This window comes from Hyla sarda, chromosome 5 (genome assembly GCF_029499605.1).
Source record: "Hyla sarda isolate aHylSar1 chromosome 5, aHylSar1.hap1, whole genome shotgun sequence".
Taxonomy (NCBI): Eukaryota; Metazoa; Chordata; class Amphibia; order Anura; family Hylidae; genus Hyla; species Hyla sarda.
Window position 1 is genome coordinate 91288133 of NC_079193.1, and position 12259 is coordinate 91300391.

The 12259-nt window shown below is 45.0% G+C and overlaps 1 protein-coding gene across 1 annotated transcript in view; it reads right to left on the bottom strand.

Moving 5' to 3' along the window:
- Positions 1-7330, bottom strand: part of DAZL (deleted in azoospermia like) — a 92638-nt gene extending 85308 nt beyond the window's left edge. The window contains exon 1 of the mRNA XM_056519925.1: positions 7065-7330. Within this exon, the coding sequence (XP_056375900.1) occupies positions 7065-7067 (3 nt within the window). The 5' untranslated portion in view covers positions 7068-7330. The remainder of the gene's footprint in view (positions 1-7064) is intronic.
- Between the last annotated feature and the right edge of the window lie 4929 nt (positions 7331-12259).

Genomic DNA, 12259 nt, shown 5'->3' on the forward strand with positions numbered 1-12259 from the left:
TTGCAACAGCTGGAGGCACCCTGTTTGGGGAAAACTGACGTACAGTATTTTTGGTGGAGGAGGCAAGTGAAATTCTTGCATCTGGGTACACCCCTAATTTAGGCTTCAAATGCGCATGGCGCTCTTTCTCTTCAGAGCCCTGTTTTATTTCAAGGCAACAGTTTAGGGCCACATATGGGGTATCTGCGTACTTGCGATAACTTGCGCTACAAATTATTTGGGAGCGCATTTTTGCAGGTTTTGTGGGTCTTTATTTCCTTTTAACCCTTATGAAAATAAAAAGTTGGTGTCTACACCAGCCTGTTAATGTAAAAAAATAAATTTTTTACACTAACAAGGCTGGTGTTGCCCCATACTTTTTATTTTCATAAAAGGAAATAAAGACCCACAAAATTTGTAACACAATTTCTCCTAAGTACAGAAATACCCCATATGTGGGCGTAAAATGCTCAGTGGGCGCACAACAAGGCTCAGGAGTGAGAGCACCATGTACATTTGAGGTCTAAACTGGTGATTTGCACAGGGGTGGCTGCTGGTTACAGCGGTTCTGACATAAACGGAAAAAAAAAAGACGCCCATACATGACCCCATTTTGGAAACTACACCTATCACGGAATGTAATAAGGGGTATAGTGAGCATGAACACCCCACAGGTGACTGACATATTTTAAACGGTGGTCCGTGAAAACGAAAAATAAAATTTTTCATTTGCACAGCCCACTGTTACAAAGAGCTGTCAAACACCAGTGGGGTGTAAAAGCTCACTGCACCCCTTGTTACGTTCCTTGAGGGGTGTAGTTTCCCAAATAGTGTGCCATGTGGTATGTTTTTTTTGCTGTTCTGGCACCATGGGGGCTTCCTAAATGTGACACACCCCCAAAAACCATTTTAGCTAAATTTGCTTTCCAAAAGCCCAATGTCACTACTTCCCTGCTGAACCCTCTAGTGCACCCGCAGATCACTTTACATCCAAATATGAGGTATTTCATATATGGGGTTTTTTAAATTTTGGGGGAAATTTTCACCTATCCTTGTTAAAATGAAAAATTTGGGGTAACATCAGCATTTTAGTAAAAAAATAAAATAAAATTTCATTTTCACGTCCAACTTCCAACGCAAAGTCGTCAAACACCTGTGAGGTGTTAAAGGAGAACTCCGGAATATAAAAATTGTCGCCCATAGTGCCGGCAGTAAAAAAAAAAAAAAAAACTACACCCCTCAAGGAACATAACAAGGGGTACAGTGAGCCTTAAAGTAGAACTCCGGAATATAAAAATTGTCGCCAATAGTGCCGGCAGTAAAAAAAATAAAGCTGCACATACCTTCCTCCGCTCCCCTGGGGCCTTCGGTAACCGGCTCCGGCCTCCACCGTGATCCACTTCCTGGTTGCCGGTGGTCGGAGTGTCTCACTGCGCTCAGCCAATCACCGGCCGCAGTGAAGTCCCGACTCGGCCGGCAATAGGCTGAGCGGCAGTGTGACGTTTTTGGCCCTGGCCGCTGGTGCCGGTGTAGTGAAGAATTTTGTGCCCTGAAGTGTTCTCACACTGCCGCTCAGCCTATCGGCGGCCGAGACGGACTTCGCTGCGGCTGGTGATTGGCTGAGCGCAGTATGATTCATCCGACCACCAGGAAGTGGAAAGCGGCGGAGACGGTTACCAGAGGCCCCGGGGGAGCGGAGGAAGGTATGTACAGCTTTATTTTTTTTTACTGCCGGCACTATTGGCGACAATTTTTATATTCCGGAGTTCTACTTTAAGGCTCACTGTACCCCTTGTTAAGTTCCTTGAGGGGTGTAGTTTCCCAAAAAGTGTGCCATGTGGGGTGTTTTTCGCTGTTCTGGCACCATAGGGGCTTCCTAAATGTGACATGCCCCCCAAAAAACATTTTAGCAAAATTTGCTCCTTCCCTTCTGAGCCATCTAGTGCACCCACAGAGCACTTCACATCCACATTTGAGGTATTTCCTTACTCGAGAGAAATTGGGTTACATATTTTGGGGGGCTTTTTCTCCCTTTATCCCTTGTAAAAAAAAAAAAATATGGGTCTACAAGAACATGTTAGTTTAAAAAATTAAGATTTTGAATTTTCGCCTCCACTTTGCTGCTATTCCTGTGAAACACCTAAAGGGTTAACAGACTTTCTGAATGTCATTTTGAATACGTTGAGGTGGTGCAATTTTCATAATGGGGTCCATTATGGGGTATTTCTAACAAAGACCCTCAAATTCACTTCAAAACTGGACTGGTCCCTGAAAAATTCAGATTTTGAAATTTACTTGAAAAATTGCTGCAGAACTTTGAAGCCCTCTGATGTTTTCAAAAAGTTAAAAGAATGTCAACTTTATGATGCAAACATAAAGTAGACATGTTGTATATGTGAATCAATATATAATTTATTTAGAATGTCTAGTTATAAAAATGCTAAATGTTCGGATTTTTCATGAAATTTGGGAATTTTTCACCAAGAAATTATGTAAGTACCGTATCTAGAGCTGGCCGGTATGACCAAAAATGTGTATCACGGTATTTTTTTAACTTATGGCGGTTCCACGGTATACAACGGTATTTCTTTCACCCCCTCCCATCATGTGACCGCCTGCGCTGTTCTGCTCTTCCGCAGTTAATTATCAGCCCAGCGGGGTACTACTCACATTTGTCAAGCACTGCCCTCCTCCTCTTTGTTGCGGGCCGACACCAGCGCTGGAACTCTATACTGTTAGCCAGTGGTCTCCAACCTGCGGACCTCCAGATGTTGCAAAACTACAACTCCCTGCATGCCCGGACAGTCAACGCTGTCCGGGCATGCTGGGAGTTGTAGTTTTGCAACAGCTGGAGGTCTGCAGGTTCTAGACCACTGCTGTACGCTGTATCCCTATGCCCGGGCTGCAAAAGATAAAGGAAATAAACTTTAACTTACCTATGTCGGCCTTATGCTGGGGACTGGAACGTCTGAGAGCCATCAGCCAATCACTGGCCGCAGCGATGTTCCGCTGCGGCCAGTGATAGGCTGAGCCCACTGTCATGTAAGAAGCCGGCTTCTTACATGACAGTGGGATCAGCCTATCACCGGCCGGGGCGGGACATCGCTCCGGCCGGTGATAGGCTGATGGCTGTCTGACATTCCCGTCCCCAGCGTGAGGCCGACGGAGGCAAGTTAAAGTTTATTTCCTTTATCTTTTGCAGCCCGGGCATAGGGATACAGCGTACAGCAATGGTCTAGAACCTGCAGACCTCCAGCTGTTGCAAAACTTCAACTCCCAGCATGCCCGGACAGCGTTTGCAGTTCGGGCATGCTGGGAGTTGTAGTTTTGCAACATTTGGAGGTCCGCAGGTTGGAGACCACTGGCGTACAGTATAGAGTTCCAGCGCCGGTGTCGGCCCGCAACAAAGAGGAAGAGGGCAGTGCTTGACATATGTGAATAGTACCCCGCTGGGCTGATAATTGGGGGGGGGGGGGAGCAGAACAGCGCAGGCGGGTCACATGATTTGGTGGGGGGGAGCAGATCATTCCCAAGGAGGAGGGGCCCAACCGGTATTGCGGTATGGGAAAAATTCATATCGTGCAGCCCAAAAATTTCAGTATTCGGTATGCACCGGTATACCGCCCAGCCCTATAAGTATCGACGAAAATTTACCACTAACATAAGAGTAGAATATGTCACGAAAAAAAAATATCTCTGAATCAATTCATAAGTACAAGCATCCCAGAGTTATTAATGCTTAAAGTGACAGTGGTCAGATGTGCAAAAAATGCTCTGGTCCTTAGGGTCAAAATGGTCTCGGTCCCCAAGGGGTTAATCGTATGGACCTACAGAATAAAGATAAGGTGTAATTTTTACTGAAAAATGTACTACGTAGAAAACCAAGCCCCCAAAATTTACAAAATGGCATTTTTTCGCACAATGATTTTTTTTTCCGTTTCACCATAGATTTTTGGGTAAAATGACTGATGTCATTACAAAGTAGAATTGGTGGCGCAAAAAATAAGCCATCATATGGATTTATAGGTGCAAAATTGAAAGGGTTATGATTTTTTAAATTTAAGGAGAAAAAAACAAAAGTGCAAAAACAGAAAAAGCTCAGTCCTTAAGAGGTTAAAGTGACAGTGGTCAGATGCGCAAAAAATGGTCGGGTCCTTAAAGGAGTTCTCCGGTGCTTAGACATCTTATCCCCTGTCCAAAGGATAGGGGATAAGATGCCTGATCGCGGGAGTCCCGCCGCTGGGGACCCCGTTATCTTTCACGCGGCACCCCGTTCGTAATCAGTCGCCGGAGCATGTTCGCTCCGGGTTTGATCACCGGCGACCACAGGGCCGACGGCGTGTGACGTCACGCTTCGCCCCTCAATGCAAGCCTATGGAAGGGGGCGTGATAGCTGTCACGCCCCCTCCCATAGGCTTCCATTGAGGGGCAGTGCGTGATGTCACACGGGGGCGGAGGCATGCAAGATCACGGGGTCCCTATCCTTTGGATATGGGATAAGATGTCTAAACACCGGAGAACTCCTTTAAGGTGAAAATGGGCTGGGTCCTTCAAGGGTTAATACTGATTAGCTTGAGGCTTGATTCTTGCCAGCATTCTTGCCAGGATTGTGTCCCAAGTAATTTTTTATTAGATTGAGCAAAATTTTGCATGGTATGTATCACCATATGACCCATAGGCTATGTTCACAGGAAAAGTGGAGCAGATTGCTTCTTTTAAAAAATTAAGTGGGTTTTTTCTTCATTTTTGTCGCACAATGATTTTTTTTTCGGTTTCGCCGTAGATTTTTGGGTAAAAGGACTAATGTCATTACAAAGCAGAATTGGTGGCACAAAAAATAAGCCTTCATACGGATCTTTAGGTGCAAAATTGAAAGTTATAAAAGTGCAAAAATGGAAAAACCCCGGGTCAAGGCCAAAATGGGCTGTGCCTTTAACCCCTTAAGGACGCAGGACGTAAATGTACGTCCTGGTGAGGTGGTACTTAACGAACCAGGACGTACATTTATGTCCTGTGCATAACCGCGGGCATCGGAGCGATGCCCGTGTCATGCGCGGCTGATCTCAGCCAGGGACCCGCCGGCAATGGCCGACGCCCGCGATCTCCCGGGCGTCCGCCATTAACCCCTCAGGTGCCGGGATCAATACAGATCCCGGCATCTGCGGCAGTGCGCAATTTAAATGAATGATCGGATCGCCCGCAGCGCTGCTGCGGGGATCCGATCATTCATAGCGCCGCACGGAGGTCCCCTCTCCTTCCTCCGTCCGGCTCCCGGCGTCTCCTGCTCTGGTCTGTGATCGAGCAGACCAGAGCAGGAGATGACCGATAATACTGATCTGTTCTATGTCCTATACATAGAACAGATCAGTATTAGCAATCATGGTATTGCTATGAATAGTCCCCTATGGGGACTATTCAAGTGCAAAAAAAAATGTAAAAAAATGTAAAAGTAACAGTAAAAAAAAGTGAAAAATACCCTCCCCCAATAAAAAAGTAAAACGTCCGTTTTTTCCTATTTTACCCCCAAAAAGCGTAAAAATTTTTATATAGACATATTTGGTATCTCCGCGTGCGTAACTGTCCGAACTATTAAAATAAAATGTTAATGATCCCGTCCGGTGAACGGCGTGAACGAAAAAAAAAAAAAAAGTCAAAAATTCCTACTTTTTTAATAAATTTTATTTTAAAAAAATTATAAAAAATTAATTAAAAGTTTTTCATATGCAAATGTGGTATAAAAAAAAGTACAGATCATGGCGCAAAAAATGAGCCCCCATACCGCCGCTTATACGGAAAAATAAAAAAGTCATCAAAATAAAGGGATTATAAACGTACTAATTTGGTTAAAAAGTTTGATTTTTTTTAAGCGCAACAATAACATAAAAGTATATAATAATGGGTATCATTTTAATCGTATTGACCCTCAGAATAAAGAACACATGTCATTTTTACCATAAATTTTACGGCGTGAAAACTAAACCTTCCAAAATTAGCAAAATTGCGTTTTTCGTTTTAATTTCCCCACAAAAATAGTGTTTTTTGGTTGCGCCATACATTTTATGATATAATGAGTTATGTCATTACAAAGGACAACTGGTCGCGCAAAAAACAAGCCCTCATACTAGTCTGTGGATGAAAATATAAAAGAGTTATGATTTTTAGAAGGCGAGGAGGAAAAAATGAAAACGTAAAAATTTAATTGTCTGAGTCCTTAAGGCCAAAATGGGCTGAGTCCTTAAGGGGTTAAAGGGTTAAGGTTACATTCATATGCTACAGCAGATTTCATGCTGTTAAATCAGTAAAAACAAAGTTTAACAGAATGAAATCCCTATCTCTACTGTACATTTACTGTAATCCAAGGGATTAACAACAGTCAAAACAAGTGTGAATAAGGCCTAAAGGTCCATACTGTGAGGAGAGGCGGGAACAAGGGATCACATGACAGACACCTCTATAGGACAGGGTCTTCCCGCCAGGGTGCCTCTAACTGCAGCAAACTCCCAAAATCTCCGGACATGATAGTTGTCGTTTTGCAACAGCTGGAGGCACCCTGGCTAAACACGATCCTAAAGGATGTGTGAGTATCCGACCACACCGATCGCATTAAAGTTACGAGACTAAAGCGTCCTGCTATTCCTGTCACTACCCTGTTTACCGCTCAAACCTACAGAGCAAGCGGTGGCGATCGGTCTAGGTTCAGGTAGTCGGAACAATTTACTTGTACAACACAATTTGATCGAACGATCTGACTGATCAAACTGTGTCGAGCAGAATCGGGAAGAGTAGACAAAGCCTGTAAAATGTCCCCTCAGACTACACGGCCCTGCTCCCCACTATATAGAAAACAATACACACCACGCGTTACTTGTGCCCAGCGATAGATCAGAAAGCCCCAAAGTCTCACATGTCAGATCCTACAGCCCCGGCCTTTTCCCGCCATGTGAATCCTATATAGTTGGCATGTTACATGTGAGTCTGTGTAGGTAGATTGTCGTCTGGAGCAAAGCCTTCTTAGTCACGTATATGTAAAGAATGACGACAGACACATGGCATGACGTCATTGTGTAGGATGCAGTCGTACTTACCATTTTTCTTAACTCCTAAAAAAAACAAAAAACCTTTAAAAACAGACAGAACTTGCCGCCAACTGGCCAGCGCGGGAAGAGGGGTGTCCTATTTATATCCTTCCCCGGAGCAGCGCATTCCATTCCTAGAGGGGGGATTGGACACATCCATGGGCAGCAGTGATTGAGGAAGCAGCGAGCAGTGTCCACCAAAATCTTATTGCATGGGAAACTGTACATATAAAAAGATTTTCTGTAAGGAAACAGTTGGTATTAAATATATGTTAATGTATACACCCCTATGGGCTAGGCGTATTATCCATTGAGGACTATATTCGCTGTATGTATCCCACCGCTAGACCATACAGTCCGGTAGGGGAGAAATTTGTATCAAGCCGCGCAGTCAAAACAGCGCGCAGCAGGTGGGGCGGGGCTGGATGTAGGCCCGGCTGAAGAAATGTGACGTCATAAAGTCTGGGCTGTTAACGTGGCGTCATATACGCCTGGGACAATTCATACTAGAAGATTTGTAGTTTCTGTTCAGTATAAATGCACGAGGAAAATATTCGATATTATTGAGTATGAATTGTAGACATGGGGGTTATAGGAAGCTGTTGGTGATGTCTGCAGTGTCTGTACCAGGGATAATGAAAGACTGTATTGATTGTCAGGGTCCAGTCAGGCCTTACATTGCAGTAGTATTGTGGTACTGAGGCTATGTTCACACTATTTTTTTAAGCTGTGTTTTCTCAACTATAAAATAATACACTGGCCCATATTTACCAATCTGCCTGGAACCAAAACTGTCCGATTTTGCCCAATCGCAGCACAGCTTTAATATTTTAACCCCTTCCCACTAGCTATATGGTGTGTGTGTGTGTGTGTGTGTGTGTGTGTGTGTGTGTGTGTGTGTGTGTGTGTGTGTGTGTGTGTGTGTGTATATATATATATATATATATATACACACACAAAAATATACTTATACACACACACACGCCATACTGCCCAGGCCACCCCCATGATGAATATTTAAGTGTCCTCACTAGCCTACAGATACAGGTGTAGTGAGGCAGTGGCAGCGAGCCCTCACCCCCAGCAGGCTAGAGAAGACGTTTGAATGTTCATCATGGGGACAGGCTGGGCGGTGATTATTGAGGCAGGGGAGACCATCATAGATAGGGCTGCCACCTAGGGGGTATTTAACCTTCACAGCTGGTATTTTGGCCATGCTGCCCGTATTTTTATATTAAAAATACCACCAGGTAGGGGGCTGGAGGTAGCAGCCGCCACTGGTAACTGATTTAGAGTGAACAGCAGCCGGCGCCACGCCCACTTTAAATCAGTGAGCTGCGGTCAGGACTGTATTCATGTTGTGGTGGACAGCGCTAAAGCTGCAACTAGGCCCTGCGTCCGCATAGGTCGTCTGGCACACACTTAGGCCACCTGCCTGCCCACGATCAATTATCAGTATGTCATATAAGAGGGCCAGCCCTGTGATCACCCAGGCCAGCCCTGTTCCACTTAGGCTTAGTTTCCACTTTTTTTTTTTTTTTTTTTGGCGTTTTGCCCCAAAAAAATGGCAAAACGGCCACCGTGGCGTTTTTTCATTGAAAAAACACTCCAGCCAGATGTTAGCTGTAAATCGATGGAAAAACGCTAAATTCTTTTTCCACTTTTTCAGTTTTTATAATCCTTTTGGCGTTTTTTCACTCCAGAGTCCTTAAGGACGTAGGACATATGGATACGCCCACGGGAATTCCGGTCCCTGCCGCTAGCCGGTCGGGAACCGGACCGGGATGCCTGCTGAAATCATTCAGCAGACATCCAGGCACATTGCCGAGGGGGGTCCTGAAACCCCCAAATGTCGGCGATCGCAGGAAATCGCATGTCAATTCAGACATGCGATTTTATGCTATTCCGGGCTGATCGGGTCTCTGGTGACCCGATCGCCCGGAAAATAGGGATGATAAGAGCTGTCAGTGACAGCCCCAATTATCCTAAGGGATAGGAGCGAGGTTGCAGTGGTGCCACCCCCTCCTATCCCCTGCCATTAGTCAGCAATGAGTACTGACCAATGGCATCTTAAGACAGGGGTTTGCCATGGAAACTCCCGCTGTGCCCACCCCTGGATGTCGGGCAGAACGGGGGAGAAGATGGTGGCCGGTACCTGTGAAGAAGATACGGTGGGGACCGGCGATCTTCGGTGGCATCATCGGAGATCAGCAGCACAGGTAGGGAGGCAACGGCGTGGAGCATCAAGGAAGGTGGCAGTAAAGCGATCTTTACTGCTGCCTTCCTAGTGGTTGCCAAACTGCAACTCCCAGCATGCCCAGACAGCCAAAGCCCAGACAGACAAAGCCAAAGGCAGCCCAGGCTGCCCAGACAGCCAAAAGCAGACAGCAAAAGCCACGGCTAATGAATATTCATATATTTCCTTACTATGTTGTCTCATATCGGCAGAGTCCCGGACGCTACTGCGCATGTGCGGGATTTCTCACTACACCCGGAAGCGGTCTTCATCGCTGCTTCATTCGTCCGGAGCAGCGCTGAAGTAAGGGTGTAAAAAAAAAAAGTGTTAATAAAGGTCATTTAACCCCTTCCCTAATAAAAGTTTGAATCACCCCCCTTTTCCCATAAAAAAAAATAAAACAGTGTAAATAAACATATGTGGTATCGCCGCGTGCGTAAATGTCCGAACTATAAAAATATATTGTCAATTAAACCGCACGGTCAATGGCGTATGAGCAAAAAAATTCCAAAGTCCAAAAAAGCTTATTTTGGTCACTTTTTATACCATTATAAAATGAATAAAAAGTGAGCAAAAAGTCCGATCAAAACAAAAATCGTACCGATAAAAACTTCAGCTCACGGCGCCAAAAATGAGCCCTCATACCGCCCTGTACGTGGAAAAATAAAAAAGTTATAGGGGTCAGAAAAGGACATTTTTAAACGTATACATTTTCCTGCATGTAGTTATGATTTTTTCCAGAAGGACGACAAAATCACACCTATATAAGTAGGGTATCATTTTAACCGTATGGACCTACAGAATAATAAAGTGTCATTTTTACCAAAATATGCACTGCGTAGAAACGGAAGCCCCCAAAAGTTACAAAATGGCGTTTTTTCTTCAATTTTGTCACACAATGATTTTTTTTTCCGTTTCGTCGTGAATTTTTGGGTAAAATGACTGATGTCACTGCAAAGTAGAATTGGTGACGCAAAACATAAGCCATAATATGGATTTTTAGGTGGAAAATTGAAATGGTTAGGATTTTTAAAAGCTAAGGAGGAAAAAGCGAAAGTGCAAAAAATGGAAAAACCCTGGTTAAAGAGTACCTATCATCAACTAAACTTTCCCTGATCCCCCTCCCCATCTGTCCCTTACTATAACTATGCCTATCCCTGTGTTTATTGAGGTTTAAAACGCTGTGGAAATACCTTGTTTTTTATCCCTCTTCATTAGCTCAGGAGCACTGTCTTTGGGCTCATTCACACTGCGAAATCTCCGCTCGCTGAATTCAGGGCCGCGGGGCACTGAGCCGTCACCATTGACGGCTATGGTCCGCTCGCGGATTCCGCACAAAGAATGAACATGTTCTTTCTTTGCGCGGAACACTTTCAGTGTCGGAAATGTCCGGCGCTGAAATTCCGCAGTGTGAACGGGTCTCGCGGAGACCCATTCACACTAATGTTAAAGTTCACACCGCGGAATTGCGCCCACGGAATTCCGCCCCAAAATTTTGCGGCAATTCCGTAGTGTGAACGTACCCTTTCTGAGGGGTGGAAGGAGGCAGGTCCCAGCAGGCATGATGTCAGATGAAGCCTGGCCGGGACTCTGCTTCTGCCAGTCTTCCTGTATGCTGCTCTCCCTCTGCAGCAGTGTTTCCCAACCAGGGTACCTCCAGCTGTTGCAAAACTACAACTCCCAGTATGCCCAGACAGCCAACAGCTGTCCAGGCATGCTGGGAGTTGTAGTTTTGGTATAGCTGGAGGCACCCTGGTTGGGAAACACTGCTCTGCAGTGTGCATACAGACTAAGTACAGGGGAGGGATGGCAGTCTCTGTGTCTCTCTCTCTCTCTCTCTTTCTCTCCTGTGTCTCTCTGCACTAAAAAGTCAATGCTGAGAACCAGGGGCGGTGGGAGCAATTACAGAGGCAGTAATTAAGATGAATGTCAGGGGGGTGGGGGGCACAGAGCAGGGAGTAATAATACAATGTATAAGATAACGTGTGGTGAGGGGCAGGGAGAACACAGAGCAGGGGGAGGTGACTGGCCTCTGTTATATGAGAGGCATGTGCAGGCTTGTAGCTCACAGTGCTGCTCCAGGCTGGGAGCGAGTCCTAAGCTGAGAGTACTGAACTTCCTGTGGAAGGACCAGTGCCCTTTCAGCATTAGTCCTAAAAGCTGTAAACTTACTATGAAAAGCATAGAAGAGAGACCCCTAGTGGCCAAAAGTATAAAATGAAAAAACTGGTATAAATATTAATATTTTTTAATAAAGATGTATTACAATATGTCTTCATTAATGATTATGAACAACATTTTAAAAGTTTTTGTTGATGACAGGTACTTTTTAAGGTGAAAATGAGCTGCGTCCTTAAGGGGTTAATAAGATTTTGTAGGGTGCCATAAAAAAAAATAAAAAAGATACAGTAGTTATGGAAAAAATTGTATTGAACGAAATGTATTTTATATTGAAATTTTTATTAATTTTTAAACCAGGGGTCTGCAACCTTTAAGACAAAAAGAGCCACTTGGACCCGTTTCCAAAGGGAAAAAAATCTGGGAGCCGCAAAACCATTGCGACATTTAAAACAAATATAACACTGCATATATTTTCTTACCTTAATGCTATATATACAGGATTGTGCAGTCAGCTGTCAATCTGAAGAAAAAAAGGACTTTCACTTAACAATGTAAAATATATTTTTGCTGGGGTGGGCTTTTTTTTGGGCCCAGGCCTGGGGTGGGCTTTTTTTTGGGCCCAGGCCTGGGGTGGGCTTTTTTTGGGCCCAGGCCTGGGGTGGGCTTTTTTTTGGGCCCAGGCCTGGGGTGGGCTTTTTTTTGGGCGGCCCAGGACTGGGGTGGGCTTTTTTTTGGGCCCAGGCCTGGGGTGGGCTTTTTTTTGGGGCCCAGGCCTGGGGTGGGCCGGGGAGAGGGGGTTAATGCTGCCGCGGGGTGAGGGGTTAATGCTACCGCTGCCATGGGGTGA